Source organism: Nannospalax galili, unplaced genomic scaffold (assembly GCF_000622305.1).
Source record: "Nannospalax galili isolate Female #2095 unplaced genomic scaffold, S.galili_v1.0 scaffold72, whole genome shotgun sequence".
Taxonomy (NCBI): Eukaryota; Metazoa; Chordata; class Mammalia; order Rodentia; family Spalacidae; genus Nannospalax; species Nannospalax galili.
Window position 1 is genome coordinate 2257791 of NW_008336933.1, and position 22245 is coordinate 2280035.

The window sequence follows — 22245 nt, forward strand, 5'->3', positions numbered from 1 at the left end:
CAAAGAGGAGGGTCAACACAGAGGAATCATTTCCTCCATGCTTCCAAGCGAAGCCAAGCATGGTCGAGCAGGACCTTTGACTTATCTTCACATAGGCAGAACTGGTAAAAGAAAGGAGCCAGGGGCTCCTCTCAAGCCCATGTGACCCCTAAGGAACTGATCCTCAAATGACCTTAAGAGTAAAACTAAATTTGTTTATCTGAGCCAACTGTATGGCCTTAAACACCCAAAAGGAAGGTATAACCAAAGATTAAAGGGGCCAATATAATTTCTTAATAGTCCACATGCATAGCTAAAGGCTACATAACAAGCAAGAATGCCAGACAGGCAATAACTTCTTTTGAGTTGTTGGCCAAGGTGGCCAAAGGGAGTCCCAGATAGTAACCCAGCATAGAACTGGGAAAATGTACAACAGACCCCAATCTTATCTAAAGGAATATTGACAACTGATTACTGCTAGATGAGGAACAGCTGACCCTCCTAAAACAAAGACCTCTAGATAGGCTGACTAAATCCACCTGAAGGGCAAGTAGTGGGGAAGGGCTTGGGTGCCGAAAACACAGCAGACATTAGCAGGGATATCTGAGTATAAGGGCTCTAGTGGGGGGAGGGAGGCTATGGGAAGGTCCCATCTGGGAAGTGGGTGTATAGTCGAATGAGATGGTTTGGGATGTTCTGTGTGATATACACACAAAAAAAAACCAGTATTTTTAAAAATATTATATTGAGGAGGAAGCATGGTGTATTATATTTGAGGAGGAAGCGTGGAAATATATGTCATGCTAATTTGTAGAGGTGATAAACATTACCATTGAAGTCTACCTGATGACTTTATAGGCATACACAGGCTCCAAGGATCCAAGTGCAACCAATTATGACTAGTAATAATCAGATACATACATATTAGAGATGCCATGTGCCAACATCTCAGTGTTAGTAGCAAAAACAATGAGTCTTTCTGCAAGGAGCGATATATTCTAAAGTGAAATGTAGATCTTTTTTAAAGGTTAAAATACTCATTCAATTTTATGTCTTACAGGGCTTATACTGAGTTCAATATTGTATAACTGTATTAACTCAGCTGTGAACCTAGAAACTTGTACCCACTTGTGAAAGAGATGTACCCTTGCTCTGGAGTGTATTACTGAATAAGTTAAAACTGTAGGGAAATGCTTCTTCTAATCATGTAGTTATTAAAAATTAAAAAGATAATGATAAAAAATAATTCTTCAAAGCATAAAAATTTGCTCCTTAATAATTAGTAGATATTAAAAACATTACCATTGAAATACCAGACCACTTTATATCCATGCTCAGACACCAAGGAGCTCAGAAAGTAATCGACTGTGACTAGTAATAATCAGATATATAGAGATTAGAAATGCATGTGCAAACGTCTTAATGTCAATTGCATTAAAAATGAATTTTCCTGTATGAAACTCTGCATTTTAATAATGAAATAGAAATCTTTTTTAAAGGTCAAAACCTCATTTAATTTTATTTCTTATAGGGCTTATACTGAATATAGTATTGTATAGCAGTAATAATTCAACTGTAAACCTAAAAATTTACAATCAATTTTGAAAGAGATGCATCTTAGCTCAGGAAATTGTTATTGAATGTGTCAATGCTGTTGTAATGAAATGCTTCATCTAAGTATGTGGTTAATAAATAAATAATTTAAAAAAAATAGAAGACATGCTAGAGTTGTGTGTAGGCAGTAAGATGCATGAACCATGAATATCTACTTCAGAGGTTCCTCAACTTTAGCCCACAGAAGTTTCTTCCCCAGAACTTGTTTAAACATAACCACTTAGACTCACATTCCAGGGAGGCGGTGAAAGACCTGCATTTTTGAAGAGCTCCAGGTAAGGTACCTACAGCTGCTCTGAGGACCCAACTGAGGACCCAACTGGGAGCAGCGTCCTCAGTCTTTCTTCTCACCCCTCAGCCCTGGAAGTATCATGAGGTCGACTTTAGGAAAGTCTTCCCTGAGAATTCAGACTCTATACTCTGTTCCCCAACAGCCAACGCTGATCAATTCCTAGTCCAACTCCCCATGTTCTAGAACTTTCCTACTCTAAGAGGACAGTCTTCTCTGTCCCTCATGTACTCATCCAGAGCTTCTAAGATGTAGAATGGCTTCTGAGGCAAGCAGAACTCAAAGTCAACTCAAACTCTGTACAGGCAGCATGCGTCCTGTCTTAAATCAGCAGCCATGATGTTGCAGAAAACACCAAGAATACACGAGATTTACCCTCTGTATCATACTTCAGACTGGGCATTCCAAATTCAAAGATCTGGCACATGAAATGCTCCAAAATCCAGAACTTCTTGTCACCAGCATGAAAGTGAAAAATATCAAAATCACACACGTAACTTGGTTTCATGCACAAAATTATTAATAAGGTGATATGAAAAATAAATGAACTTGTGAGTAGACTTGAGAGTCTTATCTCCAAGGTATCTCATTATGTATGTGTCAATGTTCCAAAATCTGAAAAAAGAAATCCAATAATACGAAATGCTTCTAGTCCCAAGCATATTGGATTGGGGACCTTCACCCTATACTTCATGAAAAAGACTCTTCTGTCTTGTCTTCCCTCAAGGACCTCACAGTACTCCGCAGCTGGCCATAACCCAGGCTTTGCTTCCTGTCTCCTGTGAGGTGAAGGCCTCTGATGGTCAGATTGCCTCTGTAAGGCCTTCAGGTGGCCTTTTTAAGGAAAGAGATGCGCAAGTGGTCCCAGGAGTTGTATTTTCCTCAGGCAGCACACAGCTCCATTTTAGTGCTTTTGACCCTCATTCCGGCTCCCCTAGTAGGATTTCAGTCCTCGGCTGTGTGTGTGTGTGTGTGTGTGTGTGTGTGTGTGTGTGTGTGTAGGCCAGATGTTGATCTTATTTCTCGATATAGAGTATCTCACTAAACCTGAAGCTCACCAAGTGACTAGGCTGATTGGCCAGTGAACTCCAGGGACCCACCTGCCTCTGCTCCACACACTTTAAGGCTATAGCTGTATGCAAAGTTGTTACAGAATCCTGGGGCTCTGAACTCAGGCCTCATGCTTGACTTGAGCAGCACACACTCTACCCATTGAGTCATTGACACCTGACCATGCCGCCATTATGCCTGATGTTTTGCTGTGCTGTGTGTTCGGTTTTTCTCACTTCTGTGTGGCCTTGCTAGCTACCTCATTACATTCCCCTTTTCAACTCACTATTTTGTTTCCATTTTAGCTCAAGACCATTAGACTAAATACTGTATACATTATTATCCCCTAAACAAATTTCCTCAATCAGCTTTAGTGTGCAAGGTCAAGGCCCAATGAGCTGGAAGCCCAGCCCTTGAATTGGCTCTCAACCCAAACAACCCTACATCCCCCTCCTTCTCACATCAACATTGCTCCCAGAGGGCTGCAGTTTTATATCAGCGAAGAATGTATTAATTAAAGCAAATGAAAATGCTCTCATTTGTTGTAATGAATTTAGCTCTTGCAGGCTGTTTTCTTTGGGGTCGCCTGCCTGGATGATGTGCTGAAAAGAATCATGGGCAGGAAAGGCATTAAGTTCATAACTTCCTTCAGAGATCTTCTTTTCACCACAATGGCTTTTCCCATCTCCGTGGTAAGTACCCAGATGAGTATCTAATATCATAGTTGTGCACAATGGATCTACACTTCTGGGTCACATCATTGTCTAAGGACTCATTATTGTAACCAGAGCACCCACATTTGCATAAATGTCCTGTCTGGGGGCTCACCATACTGACCAGGGTCTTCAGGAAGTAGGGCTAATCACAGATGTGTTTATCATTCACTTTTATACCCTTCATGAAGGCTTGAACCAACGTCCTTATTGCCACCAGATGGGGAAGTTTGAAGGTCTTTAAGCAAAACAGTCAGCTTTCCACGTCTGTGAGTTTTACGCCCACAAATTCAACCAACTGTGGATCAAAAATATTTGACAAATGGATAAAAACTAAGAATATATTTTTAAAATATTTTATTTATTATTTTTATTTTGTGTGTGTGAATGTATTGCCTGCATGTGTGTAAGTGCATCCACGTCATGCAGTGCCTGCAGAGGTCAGAAGAAGGTGTCAGATCTCCTGGAACTGGAGTTATGGATGGTTGTTAGCTGTCATGTGAGTGCTGGGAATCGAACCCAGGTCCTTTGTAAGAGCCATCTCTTCAGCCCCCAAACTAAAAATGTATTATAACAGCTATGCAGCATTTATGTTGCACTGAATCACTCTAAGTAATCTATTAATGATTTGTCATATACAGGAGGATATATATATATATTCTAACCAAATATTTTGCCATTTTATGTAAAGCACTTGAGCATTTGCGGATTTTAGTGTGCTTGGGAATGCGAAGGGATGCCCATACTAGTGGTACAACTTGGTTCCATCATGGTGATGAGAAGGGGGGGCCCTAGGGAGGGAGATGATCTATTTCCCTTTCTATGTATCATGTTTCACTTACTAGTGAAAAACTGTCAAATAAAAAAGCAAACAAAAAGATGTAAGACTTTCAAAGTTGGCCCATGGAGAGATTTAGGAGGGAATGACAGCCCAATGCAGAGCACAAGGTGGGTGCTTTATTCATTGTGTGTAATGAATAGAAATCAGGCAAAGCAAGTTATTCACAAGGGGCAGTAAGCTTGCTTGCTGGTGCTGTCTGCCTTGCTATGACATTGTCTGTGCTTCCCATTCGTTAAGTAGGATAGAAACAGACCAAGATCAAACACACTTGCTGCCCAGCAGGGCCTGGGATTAGAAATGACTTCTTTCTTCCATCTGCCGTTGTCCTGCATTCTGTGTTACTGAGGCATCAAAACTAAATGCAAAATGAAACTATCCATCACTGATGATCTCTCAGATGGAACAGGGACTGGCTATTCCAGGTTTTCTTTACAGAATACCTCCACCTCCACTCCTAGAAAATCTTCTAAAGCTCAGGGTTTTAAAAGGGACAATGGACTCTATTCATTTTTAAAGGCATGAAAATTGTGCCTATGAATTTTCAGAAGGTAGGGTGATGGGAGGATGAATGGTCCTTCCCCTGCACCCATCCCAACACCGATGATAACATAGGACAGATGCTGTGACAGGACATTCAAGGGGTACAATAGATGGAGATCAATCCAAAGTTCTGAGCAATGAAGGAATCCAACTCTCAGTTCACTTGCTTGTAAATGATCCCATTCTCCCAGCTTTCCCACTTTCCTTTGCTCTGACTGTTAAAAAGGGGTGTGGGGCAAGGAACCTGTCAGACTCAAGCCATTGAGTCTGCTCCTGGTATAAGCTTAGAAGAGAAAAAAAGACACCTTGGGTTATAATGAAGGATTGGTGGTCTGTACATCTTTTTAAATCGTACCTTCTCTACCTGCTGTGGTAGAGACAGTGGCTGTCTGAGTCACGGGCCCTCATTGAAGAATCTCACAGGGGATACAGCAGTTCTGAAATAAGCACTTTCCCTGTCATTTTACATTCCTAAATGTATATATGATATTTTTCAAATAGCCACCTATTTTTATTTCGGTATACTTCTTTGGTTATCTTAGAAACCTTGAATGAAAAACAAATCTAATAATGGTATTTTTGTGTTTTTCTTTCCAGTTTGTATTTTTAGTATTCTGGGCCCTCTTTCACTATGATCGAGAACGTGTTTACCCCAAGGCTCTAGATGCTTTCTTTCCAGCATGGGTGAATCACGCAATGGTGAGTGAAGGGAAATCAGATAAACACAAAAGGCCAGTGGTTTCTATACTCAGCACTAAAGTGACAATATATGTCTCCAAGCAGTGCTCGCTTCAGTTCCCATCCAGTTCATTCCTGCCTCTCCACCCTGTCACTGTTTACTTAAAGGGCACTCTAAGGATGTGAAATGACAAAATATGATATTGTGGCTGCAGAGAGTCCACTAAGAGCTGGGATGGAGAGCCAGTTCTCTGTCATGGTGCTTCGGAAACTCATTTACAAACCACGCTACCAGGAACGGCAACTTTTAGAGTCCTGAAAAAGAAGTGACTTCTGCCCACAACGAGTAATGAAATTCATTTCCAGGAATGGATTAAAGAAAAATTTAAACAAAACCTACCCCAGTGCCCAAGGAATAAGTCACTCTGAGGGCAAAGAAGCCTTCAGGAGCTTCTCACGTTCCAGGACTATGAGTCACAAATGGGATCATTATTTATATTTTATCAAATCATGTATTTTTCATTCACCCAAATGTTTTTGAGGGGTTTAATAGGAATCAGAACCTATTCTGGGATGTTCAGGCCACAGGAATATGAAGAGTCATTAGTCAGAGTCAGATAAGTAGGTCTGAGTATGGTGTCTGGGTCTCCACTGTAGGACTGAAACTGACATCAGACCTGTGTGTGCAAAGTCTTCCTTGGCCCAGCTTCTCGACACTTAAGAGATGTAATTTCACATTACTCAGGAGTTTAAATAGGAAGAGCTCCAATTCTAGAAAGAAAACATGTAAAAACCAATGGGAAATCATAAGGGAAACCATGATAAGACCCCAAGTTTACTCACAGAGTTGCATCTGCCTCTCAGCTCTCCTGATTTCTCAAATCTTTTGATTATCAGGGGCTGGAGAGATGGCTCAGCAGTTAAGAGCACTGGATGCTCTTGCAGAGGACACAGGTTTGATTCCCAGTAGCCACATGGCAGCCAACAACCATCTGTAACTCTAATTCCAGGGGGATCTGACACCTTCTTTTGGCCTCTATGGGCATTGCATGCACAATGGTACACTTACATCCATGCAGGCAAGACACTCCTACACATAAAATAAAAATACATATTTTTTAATCTCATGATTATCAGTATGGAACAGCTTCTCAGCTCATTAACACTGTTCCTTGTACCTTACCCTAGAGACTATCAATTTATATATTTTGCTCAATGAGATACTAGCCATTGACTGAGTACTGTGTTCCAGTTCTGATCAGATTTAGTGTTCAAGACCAAAATCTAGGTATTAAATATGCACTCCTTCCACTGTTTTGTCTTCCCAATTATTCATTAGCATTTATCTGAGATGCCTCTACAGAGAATAATCATCATGGGTATGGAGGGATGGATACGTAATGTAGAAGTGTTCATATGTAGGCATGTGTGCATGCAGGTGCATGTATGCATGTGGAAGCCAGAGATTGATGTTGAGTGTCTCAGTTATTCTCCAACTTATTTTTTGAGAGGGGGTTTCTCACAGAACCTGGAGCTTAGTGATTTAGTTAGGCTGACTAGTCAATGAGCTTCCAAAGACCTACTCGTCTCTGTCCTCTGCACCCCCAGTGCTGGGCTGACAGACACACACCGCTGCACTGGCTCTTATATGTGTGCTGAGTATACAAACATAGATCCTCAAGCTTTCACAGCAAACACTTTACCAGCTGAGCCATTTCCCCAGTCCGATTTTTTTTTTTAATGTCACATTACACCATGTAAAACATACTCCTCAGATATGAGAACATTTAACTTACATGCCCTTCTTTGGATAATTACCACAATCATGAGTTTTACGAATGGAGAAATAGCTGAGAGGGTAAGTCACCTGCCTGGGGCCAGTAAGCTCATCTGTCACTCCTTGAGGGTTGTAATCCCCGTAATCTAGGGCTAATTCAATGTTGCTTTTACTACAGCTAAGTCCAGAACTTGTGGTTTGATCTGGTTTCACATTTCACCAAAAAGTCAAATGGATTAATTAATATAACAAAGTGAAAATTTTCATTTGCAGAATTCCAGACTTCCTATCTGTATGTTAATAAGCCAAAGCTCAGAGAAAGTGAAGTGATTGCAAGCAGTTGCCTGAGCTGGATGTTACTAAGATGGTTAAAAAGGCAGAATCTTGAAAGCGCTTTTTATTTGGAATCAAACAGGCATACCCAAAACATTCTCCAGGCTTTGTGAGCTCAGCTGGTTTTTCTACAATGATTACATGCTTCCTCTTCCTTGAGTTCCATTTTCTACTTTGATGGTTGGATTTCTTCCAAATAATCATGACGGTGATGCCCAATCCTAGTGACCTTGATAAGTAAACAACCATATGGATTGTTGATCATTTCAGAAGTGAAGCGTTAGATAATAATGAACATCATGTCCATGAGCCAATTATTAATAGCAAGTCAGATACTGTACCATGGACAGCCTTAAGTATTTTTGTGCCTTTACAAACTGGGAGGGGGGACCCTGCCCCTTGCCCTTGGACATCCAAGCCCCCCATATCTTGTTAGAGACAAAGAAGGAGTCAAAAGAAGTAGGCAGTGATGATTAGGGGAAAGTAGGAAGAGGCAGACCACACTGGTTTCTTAACACTTCCCACATTTTACCTGTGCCTTTCAATGACAGCTCAAAGAAGAGAATTCATTGCTGTCAAACTGACTCTGTGGATGGGCAAACTGGGTCTGTCTAGTGGGCAGTCTGGCTGGACTTAGCTTAGATGCTTGTGTGGTGCCACCCTGTGCTTAGAGAAAACCACGCCCTGTGCTGCCCCTTAGCCTCTCCACCATGTGATACTCATTGACTTACACAGCCCGCTTCCTGTGAGTCTGAGAGAGCCTTTTGCTTCACAACATTTCTCCTGTTTACAATTCTTTCTTTTTATTATTTGTGATGCTGCCCTGGATTTTACAAATAGTAGCTGTCAGGCTCAAAAAATACCACTCTCCCCTTTGACACTATGTGTCTAGACACTTCAGGACTAATCAAGTCTTCGGGATCCTACTGCCCAACATTTCTGACTCACTGAAAATTCATCATTCTTGTAGAAACCTTCAGACCTGACTGCCATTGTCATTTCCAACAGATATTTTTCTGTCTCTGTTATGTATTTGGCTCCAAATAGTAACATCAGTGGGATGTTTGCATCCAACCACAGACAGGCTGCCTGAGCTGATGACAGCCTGGCCGCCTTAGGTAAAGTAGATCAACCCAACTGTTTTATTGCTAAGCAATTCTCTGGGTCTCCGTAAAAAAAAAAAAAAAAAAAAAAAGAAAGAAAGAAACAAACCTCAAAGTACTCCTTTAGGTTTTTGCCAGGAAAACATGAACTCCTCAGGTTTTATCTAAATGCTTACTAAAGATAGAATCAGAGTAGACAGATTTAAATAGCGGAAGAGGACTCTCAGTAACTGAGAAAAAGCGATCAGATTCTATACTGGAGGGGAGCTGGGGGATACATTCTCTGGAAATCAGCCTAAATTGTTCAGGTTGGCCCAAAAGAGAAGTGAAATAGATCAGAGCTCCCCCTCAGAGCCCCACTGCATTTGAAAATCATGCATAATTATTGAGAATGTGTGCCTAAGAACTTTAAAAACTGCCAAACACCGTGTAAGTAAAGTCATTATCATGTAAGAAAAATGAGAATTCCAGCCAGGACCCATTACACTTCTCTTTATCCAGCATCAGAGTCTGAGAACCAGAAAAGCTCAGTTGGTATGAATAGGATCTTCAGAAACATCTACCCTTTAGTCTTTTCCTTGGCTCTTTAAATTAGATGAAGCATCAAATACAGACTCTTGGTTATTGAATATGTTGCCATCTATCACTTGAAAATGATTATTAGGCACAGTTATGTGTGTGATGCTGTTATGGTTTGATATGAACCCCACCCCCAAAGGGCACTTGTGTTGGTGAATTGGTCCTCTGGTGTAGTACTACTGAGGCGTGACTAGACTATGAGAGTGCTAACCACCCATCCATGAGTTCATGACTGAAGGGTCTAGGAGGAGAGGGGGCCTGCTTAAAGAAAGTGGGTCAGTGGAATATGTGTTTGAAGGGTTTAACTTGCTTCCTCTTTTGATTTCTCTGCTTCCTGGTTGTTATGCGGTGAGTGGCTTTTATCTGCCCCACCTTTCCACACAGTATCCTACTTCCCCACCATGGACTGAAAGCTCAGAAACCATGGGTGCAAACCAGTTTTTCCTCCTTTAAATAGTTTATCTCAGGTATTTTGTCACAATGATGGAAACTGAGTAACACAGATGCTATGATCAATATTTGATAAGGGTTTCGCTGTCCAGTGATCTTGAATCTGGTCTGGCCTAGTATATTGTATTTTTACAAGTTTCATAGAATATACATAGAGCAAAACTGAGAAAACAGCAGTAAAGACTATCTTAAGACGCTGGTATGTAAGGTGACATGCATTAGCAAGTGATTCTTGTGTGTTCTGGGTGCAAGCTGGATAACCTAGAGGTCTTTGAGCCTTAGAGCAGGCAAGAGAGGGTCTAACACAAGAATACAGATTCAGTCTCATAGTTTTTCTCCCATCCACAAGCATGATGGGAGATTGCTGGGCTACTGAGTATGAGTTAGTGAGTTCTAGGAGTAAAGTGAGCCCAGCATGGGTGTGTCAGCCCCATAAGACATGGCTGCCTTAGTGTCCCAGGCTTACAGACTCCTCCCTCTTCCCATCCTGATTGCTTATCCTTCATCCAGCTCCTCTTGGGCTACAGGTTACCCACAGCCTAGGCATCTCTTGATGTCTCAGTTTTTTCAAACTTTAGGGCACATACTCCCTAGTGAATCTGAGGAATTGAGTCCTTTCTTAAAGATAACACAAATAACCCTTAAATAACATGCACTACTTAGGAAGTCCTGTGGACCTTCAACATTCTGTTTATGGGCCTCAGGACAGGAATGCGTGACATAGCTGAACATATGCCAGATGAGGCATCCATGTGAGTTCCAGTAATGAGCTCAACACAAAAAGAAAATTCAAAATTTATTCTTTCTTTCTGCATTTTTAATTGAATTTTTACAATTTTCATACAATATACTTTGATGACATTTAGATTCACTCCCCTTACCAAACCTCCCCACAGTGCCCCCTGCCCAATTTAACGAACTCTGATATATATATGTATACATATATATGTGTATATATATGTATACATATATATATATCCTATAGAGTATGATTTGTATCCCCCAGTGTCCTTCATTGTGGATCCATCCACTGGGCCCACCAAGAGCCCCAATCCTATAACACTCTTTCCCCCTCCCAGCAGCCATCAATTGCCTAAAGTTCCAAGAGTTACTCATTTAAAACGTATATTTATCAGGGGCTGGTGAGATGGCTACTCTTGTAGAAGACCAGGGTCCTATTTCCAGCACCTACATGGCAACTAACAACTGTCTGAAATTCTAGTTCCAGGGGAATCCAACATCCTCTTCTGACCTCCATAGGCACTGTATGACATGGGTGCACTTACATGCAGGCAATACACTCATACACAGAAAATAAAATAATAAATAAAAAGTTTTGAAATCAATATTATGTTTTTAGAATTGTTTTTGCTTCCACAGGATACCATGAGAAATATGAAATATAGTTTCTATTCTTAACAAATTTAAAATGTAGACATTTCATCTATTAATAGTCCCATAGTCTCTAGCTAATAAACAGAATGATTAATAAGCAAGACATTTGATTTTAACATAAGGAAGGGCTGACAAAGTATTTCTTGACTACCTACTGTATGGTAGGCTTTCTTCTAAGAACTGAGGATACAGGAATAAATGAAGTCACACGAGAACACTGTCCTTGTGAATATACATGTGTCGTGTGACTCCTTCTGCAGAGATGTGAACAAACAGGTGCTCACCTCAGAGATGGCATTGGTGACAGACCAAGGAAATGACTTCACCCAAGTCTAGCTTGGTGAACCAATGAGTCTCTTAGGGCTACTTACAGGAGCCTGGGTGGCTCAAAGGCAGCTACAACACCGAGACGCCCACCCTAGCATGGGTCGTGACTCACAAAAGCTGCACCCCTGGAACCAAATGCTCAGCTTGTAGGCAGCTCCACCAAAAGGTATCACCTCTGCCATCAGCAATGGCCTTGTGAATCTTGCACATTTCTGAGCTTCCTAAGTTCTGTCAGCTTCCTGAGCCTCTAAAGTTTCATTAGCTTCAGGGTCTTATGAGGCTCTCTTCTTTCAGGAAGGAATGCACAATGTGAAGGAAATAGCCATATAGTAACATATCCCAGCATGGAGACAAGCATTAAGCAAGCAAATCAGCAATCCAATATCAGTAGGGAAAGTACCCAAAGCAAAACTAAAGCAGGATGAAGGCAGAGAGAGAGAGAGAGAGAGAGAGAGAGAGAGAGAATCCTCTGGGAGTGTGCACATGGGTGAATGCACATGTGTATATGTGAAAGGTAGTGGGTTTGATAGGGTGTATGTCTGACCACTGAAGCTGTGTTTTTGCTTTCTGTCACTGTGACAAAATGCCTGAAGGAATGATCTGTTTTGGCTCATGATCTCAGAGATTCCAGTCTGTGGTTTTCATAGCTCCATTGTTTGGAGTCTATGGTGAGGCATAGCGTTATGGCAGGGAGGGCATGATGGAGCAAAGCTATTCACCTAGTGACAAATGGGAAGCAAAGGAAAAGAGAAAGGAAGTGCTGGGATCCAAATCCCCTGCAAGTACGCACCTCTAGTGACCCAACTTCCTTCCCATGTCTTAAAGTTCCACCACCCCTCAGAAGTACCATCAGCTAGAACTAAGCCTCAAATACATGAGTTATGGCAGGTGGGGCAAGTTAAGATATAAACCATAACAGGTGATAAAGTAATGCTTTTTTGGAGCTGTTTTTTTAAGAGCACTTTGGACAGATAAAAGAAAATACCCGAGGCTGGAGAGATGGCTCAGTAGTTAAGAATACTGGCTGTTCTTGCAGAAGACCCAGGTTTGAATCCCAAGACCCACATGGCAGCAACAACTGTCCATAACTCCACTTCCAGGGGATCCAACAGCTTTTTCTGTCCTCCGAGGGCATTGCACATCACGGGTGCACTTACCTACATGCAAGCCATATATACATACACATAAAATAAAAATAATAGATAAAATATTTTTAAAAAACAGCCATGGAAAGTTCTGGCCAAAGAGGGGCTCAGAGCTGAAGACCTCTGAGATTATCTTTTCTGTGTGATGTGTAAAGAGTTAGAATTTTATCCAAACATAATGGGGACAGGCACTTCAGGGAGGTCTTCCCCATCCCTCACCAAATAAACACACCAAATAAATGCTATACATCATCAAAGAAAAGAGATAAATAAGATTTTTAGCCTAAGGCACAGAGGAGGCCTATGGGTAGAGATTCTACGAAGGTGAACAGATTCTAGATGAGAGACTTTGTTATTCTTTGGACACTTCACTTTGAGTCATCTAGTAGAAAATGAAGGCAAGGTGTGGAGCAGGACATCTCATGCTTCTCCACATTGAACAACCCTCAGAGAGATTTCTGGGCTGGTGACAGAAATGTGCTTGTCTTCATCATGAAGATTGTTTGTAAAGCTGAGTTCAGTAAGATCGTCTAGGAACTAGATAGGGCTAGACATGGGCTAGCCCATGACAGAGCCTTACAATATTTAGATCTTTGGTGGTTGAGAGGAAGGGGAGGAATTGTCTACAACAGAGACTCTAAAGAGGTGCTAATGAGCCAGGAGGAAATGCTGTGCTGTCTTCTGGAAGCCAAGTAAAAAACTATTTCAAGAGGAAGCATTTTCAGTCCACAGCTGTTGAGAAGTTAGGGAAGACAACAGTGTAAGGGGACTCAAGACAGACTTTTTCATTGGGGTTGGCATTATTGACCTCACTGGTATCTTGCACATGAGCAGTTCTGAGGTGCTGGGGTGAGTAGAACTTTGGTTATGCTCTATACATTAGTTTCTTGTTGTTAGAATAGATTAATGTAAACATAGCAGCTAAAAATAATACGAACTTATCTTAAAGTTCTGGCAGTTTGAATTTCAAATTGTTTGTTAGAAGATGTTTTAGTTTCTTGTTGCTGTGATAAAATGCTCTGACAAAAGCAACTTAAAGGGAAAAGGGTTTATTTTAGCTCACAGTTCAGACAGTCCTTCCCATCCCATCACGGTGGGGAAGTTAAGGCAGCAGGAGCTTTAGGCAAGTCTTCACAGTCCCCACAATCAGGAAACAAAGGGGGATGATGCAAGCTTGCTAGTTCTCAGCTTGCTTTCTCCATTTCTGTAAAGTCCAAAGTTTCTGGCCGAGGGAATGATCCCATCCACAATTAAGATGGGTCTTCTCACACCAATTAACATAATCAAGGTGATCTCCTAAAGGTATGCCCAGAAGCCCATCTCCCAGTTGAGTCTAGAGTCTGTCAGGTTAACAACATTAACCATCACAGGGGATAAATTCCAGCTATCAGCAGAGCTGTATTCCTTCTAAACGCCAGCAAGGAGAATTTGTTTTCTTGCTTTTCCATCTACAATCTGCCTACCTTCCTTGGCTCACCTTTCCACATTCTTCAAAGGATGTAACTTCACTCTCTACTTCCATCACCACAGATTTTCTCTCTACTCTGTCTTTACGTTACCTTCTCCTCCTCTGCCCTTCCTCCCAAGAGGACCTTGTGATTATATTGGGCCCATCCAGACCATTCAGGGCAGACACTTCATCTCAAGATATTAAATTATATCTGTGTACTGGTCTGTTTTTTCATTACTATAACTAAAATACCTAAGACAGGCTTCTTGTGAAGAAAAAAGGTTTATTTAGCACATAGTTTGGGAGACTAAAAGTCCAGAAAGCACAGCACAGACTCTGGTGAAGGCTCCACGGGAAATGTTGGGAGTGTGTGCTGAAGGAAAATATCACATCACCTAACAGGAGGCCACAGAGGGAGATTTGACAGTCAGCTCTAGTGAGAACTACCTAATTCCACCCAAGAACAGTACCTCTAAATAACACAAGAACATCTTCCTTCTAGAACCCACCTCTTAAAGGTCCCTCCATCTCTCACACCTCCATACCCAGTACCAAACTTCCAACATGTGAAAACTTGAAGGACATTAACTGTATCTAACCTATAACAATCTGCAAAGTCCTTCAACTGTTGGAAGGGGCACCCTCACAGATTCCAGGAATCAGGGTGTCAGTCCCCTTGGAGGACCATCATTCAGTCGTAGCTCCTTATAATGGAAACACTAATGCATACCTGTTTCTACATTTCCATATCCCCAGTTTGAAAATCCATTCCAGATACTACATACAACAACAGATTATGATACTGAAGCTTGTGGTTAATGAGCTGTAGTCTAAGTATTGTCTTTTCGAAGTTACGCATTATCCATCAAAAGAAGATATGGTGTGGTATCATTTGATAAAGATGTCACCATGCAACCATTTCTCATCAAGTTACCCACATCGATTCCATCTGTTGTATCATTAAATCCTAAAATCTGTTCTACCCATCTTCTACTCTAGTTTAGTGTCTTGGTCCATTTTCTCTTGTTATAACAGAATACTAGAGACTAGAAAATTTATAAAGAAAGGGAGTTTACTCAGCTCATAGTTGTGGAAATAGACTTTGCTAGATGGCTTCAGTTGTCAACTTGACATACCTGGAAAGAGGAAACTTCAATCGAAGCACTCTTTCCATCAGATTGACCTGTGACCATGTCTAGGAGGCATTTTCTTGATTTTTGAGTGATGTGAGAGGGCCCAGCCCATTGTGGGTGGTGCCATCCCTGGGCAGGTGGTCCTGTGTTGTACAAGAAAGCAGGTTGAGCAAAAGGCCAAAGGAGCAAGCCAGCAAACAGTATTCCTCCATGGTTTCTGCTATAGTTCCTGCTTCCAGGTTTCTGCCTTGAGTTCCTACCCTGACTTCTTTTGGTAATGGAAGAGTAAGATGTAATAAACTCTTTTCTCCTCAAGTTGGCTTTGTTCAGAATGTTTATCACATCAACAGAAACTAAACTAGAACAGAAATGTTCAAGATCAAGTGGCTGTCCCTGGTAAGGGCCTCATGCTATACTAGAACATAAAATGTGGATGGCACCGGATCATAGAACTGCACGTGAGATTTGCGTTACGGCAAATGAAGAGGAGAAGAGGGGACCAGGGGAATGGGAAGCTTTGTAATAATGGGCTCCAAAAAGAACCAATCCATTCTTGCAAGAGCTAATCCAGTCACTAGAGAATGACTTTAATCCTCCTTAAAGGCCCCAATACTACTGAGTTGGCAAGCAAGTTTCAGCACACATTTTGACAAGGAGAAAGCACAGCTATCAGGTTCCCACTAGAAAGAGAAGTATGACCTCACCTGTGTGCAGAAAACAGTTTTGGGAAATAACTCCTCATGTGACCCCAGGGAGGATGGGCACTGGTAAAGTGCTCCCACAGCACACCAGGAGGTGGGACCCTTGCAGAGCACTGGGGAGTGAGCACTATAATTTCCTGCATAGAAATGGAAGTTCAGCCATATCCCACATCCTGAGAGTCATTATTATGACTTCAGGCTTAATTCTTGTTATTATGGGTTAGCCATTGTTTAGAAACATTTTCTTGCCCTTCATTCTTCCATTACACTTCATAAGCTAAAGTGGTTTAGACTCTGCTGAAGTGATCACCTGAGAGATCCTGAGAAGGCAGATAAATGCTTCAAACTCAGAAGCTAATCTGGGATTGGGCAACAGGGTTACTTGCATAAGAATGACACCATCTTGCCCCTCAGGAAGCCTTAAGGCAAACACCCAAGCATCTAACAATGGCCTGCTTCAGGATTACAGTCCACTTAAGGTTTTATATAAGGAGAATCAATTGGGCATTCACTGGCCCTGCTTTCTTCAGCTCTGGAGAACAGGGACTCAGACGCTGTGAGCATGCCTGTTTTCTTTTAATCTCAATTCAGAAAATTTCCAGTGTGTGCTGAAAAGTGGTCCTGCTTTCAAAATTCCACTGGCCAGTGATTCTCAGCCGTTTATCAACAGGCTGCTTTTAAAAAGAACATAGATTTTTAAAAAATGCATCGCAATTTCTAATTGGAGGGGGAAAGGTTTTCAAATATAATCAGTAACATGGAGATAGATGTCTTCTGAAAAGTTGCAGGAACTTAAGCAATTGAGATCATTCAGTGTTGCTTGAGAATTGGCTAGTGGCCCCCCTCCTTTGTGAGTCAAGCAACCCTCACTTCCATGGCAACCATGTGTAACACCCCAACAGGAAGAATGGCTTTGGAGAATACAAAGAGACAGAAACTCGAAACAGAAGATCCCAAACCTCCCTAAAACACCAAGAGACTAAAATAAAAAGCTAAGTAGATAGGAAAGAGCCACAGTCCCATAGTCTGGAGACACAAGGGAAAAGGTCCAAGAGCCAGCAGTGTGGTTTATGGACGGGGACAGCATCCTCAGACAGACTTGGACTCCCAAACCCCTTCCTGATGAGGCAGCCAGTACGGAAAAGCCCTGTTTCATTCCCTTTGCTTAATAGCCCCACACCAACCACTGTGGAGCTGCAGAGGCCCAACCTTGCCTTAAACTGAGCTGCCAATAGTTCACCCAGCCCTCGAATTGCTCATCCCTGGCATCCCCACCTCCTCTGCCCACCGCACCACTAGGAGTGCATAATTAGGAATCCTATCTCCTTCCTACCTCTGGGTGGATTACCAAGCAGGGGAATAACCCTGCAGAGCATTACCCAGTAGTCCTCTAGATGGGGTAATACAATTGCAGCAGGATTACAGTCTCTACATGGAGTCTTGGTTTTCCAGGCTTGGTGTATTGAGTTTCTGAATTTCCAGCTCATTCTTTCCCAAACCGTGAGCTAAACATCTTACATTTTACGTAGAAAATCTTGCTTTACCACCGCCCCCCTTTCGGTAGTGATGTGGGTTGAATATTCCCTCAAAATTCATGTGTTAGAAATAATCCCCAGTGCAACAACAGTGTTGAGAGCTAGGACCTTAGGACCTTAAGTCATGAGACCTCCACCTTCATAAATGGGTCAACTGGATTTAAGAAAAGCTTGCTTAAGAGAGCTGAGAGAGCGGGTTCCTGCTGAAAGATGAGTTTAGCTTTCCCTGCCTTCCCTGTTCTGTCCTGGTCACATTCCTTCACCTCCTTACTTATCCACCATCTACCATAGGATGCGCAGCAAAAACACCCGCACCAGAATCAGGGCCTTCCATCTTGGACTCACTAGTCCCCAGACCTATAAGAAATTAGCATCTATTCTCTAAGTTACACAGTCGGTAGCATTCTGTTACAAGGGCACAAAACAGGCTCAGATGCCTCTCTTCATCGCTCTGCCACTACGTTTGCATATTTGCTGGATTCATCCACTTCTAAAACATTATGTATGAGCAAAGCTAAAGAGAAGTGAGGAAAGGGGGACCGAAAACTCCCTCCAGGAAGCTCAGGCTTGCTGAGTCATTCATGTGAGAGACAGGAGTGGCTGCCAGAGCCTTTAGAATGTAAGTGAAAGTCTGCTCAGGTTTGGGATTGTGTTCTTAAGCCCAGTGTTTCTTAAGGTACCATGTGTGTACCTGTAAGCTTTTAATAGTGATGGGCCTCAAAAGGACCCCAGGCATCATTAGAGAGCACTGCCATTAACGCACATACCCCTGGGTATTTTGGAGAAACCTCCACTCAGAGAATCAGCTGTCAACTGTGGTGGTGTTAACAAGAAGGAAATTGTAGTGATAACTGTCCTACTGGGGACAGTAGACTGTGACTTTTATTTGCAGACACTTTTGCTAAATTTTCTTAGGACACATGACTCTAGCGGATGATCACGAGATTTCTTTTTTTTTACCCATTTCATGCTCAACAATGAATATTCCTTGGTAGGAATGATTGGCAGAAGTATTAAAATACTTAACTATCAAATACCATTTAATAAAAGTCTTTTGTCTCCAATCAGCACAGGGAGTCAAGTTTAAGGCTTATATGTGGGAACATTTTAATTAATATGCATACTTTCACTGACATATTTTAAAATAATACTCCATAATCCAATGTCAGAGTTAGTAGCATTAAAATGTCTTTGTGAGCACAGAAATCATAAGCTTGGCAAGAAAAGGTGCTTAAGAAATATTTGTTGAATGATATTTGACAACTGGAATATGGAGTTTGGTGTCCTATTGAAGATGATACTTAGGCTTAGCGGCTTTTTTCTTTTTGTTTTAAGGTATTGACTTTTTAGCATGATGCAAATATTGTTTCCTCTCTAGATATAAGCCATTAGGAAGCAGATTTCATGGTGCATCAGTTTCTGTCTTCACGAATGTCCCTTCACCTGCGTTAAATGTCTATTTGGGCTAAAAAGTTGAAATGGAAAGAGTATTGTAATTTCACCTCTGAAGGTTACATTTTTAGTCAAATCGAAACATTTCTTTTTTTAATTGATTTTTTTGGAAATTTCATACATCTTGATCATATTTAGACCCCTCCCATATCTGAACCCCCTGGAGTCTCCCCCACAGACACACAATTTGTCATACATGTTAAGGCCTATCAAGCCAAGTTTTTGTCCACAAAAATCCCTCTGTGTGAGTCCATCCACTGGTACCCGGTCAGGCTATATAGTGTTACTCCCTTAAAGAAGACCAGCTTTCCCTCACACAGCAGTCATCAGCTGCCAATAGTTTCTCAGCTAAGGTTAAGCCTTTTTATCCATTTCTGCATTTCTATGCTGGGTTTTATGTAGTTTGAGCTTGCATAGGTCTTGTTCATGATGAAAGGTCATATGAGTAACTTCCCAGCTATCTGAAAAAAAAATCTCTCTTTCCTTGTGGTCACCCACGACCCCTGGCTCTCACAATATTTCAACCCCTTCTTCCACAATGGTCCCTGAGCCCTGGGTGGCAGAGGTTTGATATAGGTGTTCTATTCAGTGATATGCACTCTGCAGTCTCTTATCCTCTGTGCTTTGGCCAGTAGTGGATTTCTAGGTTGGTTAATCACCATCTGTTGCACCAGTTTTGCTGGTGAGAGTTGAGAGATGCATTAACATTCTTTCTGCCTCTTCCTCTGCTGTGTCCCCTGAGCCTCGGGTGTATAGGTTACATTACAGATGTGTCACTCAGGGCTGGGCTTCTCACCGACACCTATTCTCTTGGTTTGGCCAGTTGTAGAACTCTTTAATAGTCTCCACCTGTTGCAAGAAGAAGCTTTTTTTTTTTTTTTTTTTTTTTTTTTTTTTTTCCGTGAAGATTTAAAATCGATGGGTGGTGAGCAGAATACTTGTATCTAAGGATTTGGAGCTAAGATCCACAAATGAGCGAGAACATATGTCGCTTGTTTTTCTGAGTCTGTGTTACTTCGCTTAGCATGACAGCTTCCAGTTCTTAGCTGTATGTCCAAGCCCTAAAAATGATCAGTGTCAAATATGGACATGTTTATCTTTCATTTCGTGATAAGAATTGAACGTAAGTCCCGGGAAACCTTGGTTCTGATCTGTATTGGTTTCTTTTCCTATTGCCGCTTTGAGGGGATGTGCTCCACGTGATGGGGAAGGCTCGGTGGCAGAAGTGGGAGGCCTGCTGCTCACATTGCACTGCCAGTCAGGAAACAGCATGAGAAGCCAGGCCATAAAGCCTGGAGGCCAACTCCAGTGACCTACTTCCTCTGGGGAGGCTCCAGCGCCTAAAGGTTCCTCAACTTTCCCAAACAGGACCACCTGCTAGGGACCAAGTGCTCAAACACAGAAGCCTGTGGGGGAGATTTTAAGTTCAAACCACAACATGATTCATTTCTGCCACTGTCATGCTGTCCGGTTTGGGGAAAGTTGTGAACCTAGTCTGGGCATTGGGTTCCTTAGAATAAGAAATGTACGTTGACCCTCTTTAAGCCTCAGAAATGTCATTAGAAGCAAATGAAATATTATATATGGGGCTGGAGAAATGGCTCAGTGGGTAATGAGCTTGCTGGGCAGGCAGGAGGACCTGAGTTCAGATCCCCAGCACCCACGTGAAAAGCTGAGCATGGCTCCACACAGCTGTAACCCCAGGACCAGTGGGAAGAGACAGAGACAGGCAGATCCCATGGACTCACTGGCCAGCCAGTCTAGTTTAGCAAGAGACCCTATCTCAAAAGATAAATGTGGAGGATGATAAAGAAGATGGCTGGCATTGACCTCTGACATCCACACATGCACACACATGTGCAAGCACACCTACACAAATGCATATATCCTCACACATACACACTGTGTCATATGTGCTACATACAGCACTATTAGTGACATATAATGAACTAGGACAAGCTGAGATCAACTTGGAACTGCCTAGCCTCTTCTCTGTTCTCCTTGGTATTACACCATGTCACCAGAGTTCTCTCGGGGTCTCTTGCACTATCAGGCAAACCATATAACATACTTCATGTACATTTATTATTGTCGTGGGGGGGGGAGAGTGACCTACAAAGAAATGAGCACCCTGTGCCTAGCTCTGCACCACTCACCTCCAGTGGCGCCTCAGGGCGTGGCTCAGAGTCCGTCATATCAGACGGCTCTGGCACCATGCCCATAGTCACCACTAGCTTTTGCCCAAGCCTCAGGGGCCAGCAGTCCCGCCCCAGGTCCATAAGTGCCAGGCCATTTTATCCTTGAGGACACCAGGCTGCTGACACCCAAGACCGTCACCTGGGCAGCCCCCTCAGTAGTCCATCCCCCAGCGGCAGGCCCCGCCCCTCAGAGGAACCAGCCAGAACCACAAAGTACACAGTTCCCAGAATTCCATCCTCCAGTGGTTTCAAACAAAAGGCCCTCTCATGGTATGCAAAAGGGAAGCAGTAGGCCATTTATCTGACAGCAGCTATGGTAAGAAGACCACAGAGCTGCGTTCAGCAGCAACTCTTGGCGAGACACCGAAGGGCCACACACTTCACACAGTGAGCAACTGAGGCCACGGCGGCCGTTCATGGAGACCTTCATTGACTGCGTTTTCCTGGAGACCTCCCATGCACCGCCCCTTCTAGCAGAAGTTTCCCTGGTTTTCACCATCCTTGGTTTTCTTTTTTAATATTTTATGTGTATGAGTGTGTTTCCTGCATGTATATAGGTCCACCCGTGTCATGCAATGTCTGCGGAGGTCAGAAGAGGGTCTCAGATCCCCTGGAATTAGAATTACGACGGTTGTTAGCTGTCATGTGGGTGCTGGGAATTGAACCCAGGACCTCTGCAAGTGCTCTTAAACACTGAGTTATTTCTCTACACACTCCGCCCTGCCGCCCCTCACCCCCAGGTTTTCTAATAAGCTGTCAAACAGCCAATTCTTGGAAGTTTGGACTCCCTGAATGGGCTTTTATTTCTGTCAGTGAATCCTGATGCTGAATGGGTCATAAAACCCATGCCTCTTTTTGAATCATGTTCACAATGCTTTTTAAAAACTTTTTCACTTTTAAAACTCATTATGCATGTGTTGTATGAGGTGTGTGTGTGTGTGTGTGTGTGTGTGTGTGTGTGTG

The 22245-nt window shown here is 42.4% G+C and overlaps 1 protein-coding gene across 2 annotated transcripts in view; it reads left to right on the top strand.

The window, feature by feature from the left end:
* Positions 1–22245, top strand: part of Adtrp (androgen dependent TFPI regulating protein) — a 73052-nt gene that overhangs the window by 16032 nt on the left and 34775 nt on the right. For both annotated transcript variants that reach the window (XM_008831679.2, XM_029562831.1), the window contains exons 2-3: positions 3490–3624; positions 5624–5725. In XM_008831679.2, coding sequence (XP_008829901.1) covers positions 3490–3624; positions 5624–5725 — 237 coding nt within the window. The remainder of the gene's footprint in view (positions 1–3489; positions 3625–5623; positions 5726–22245) is intronic.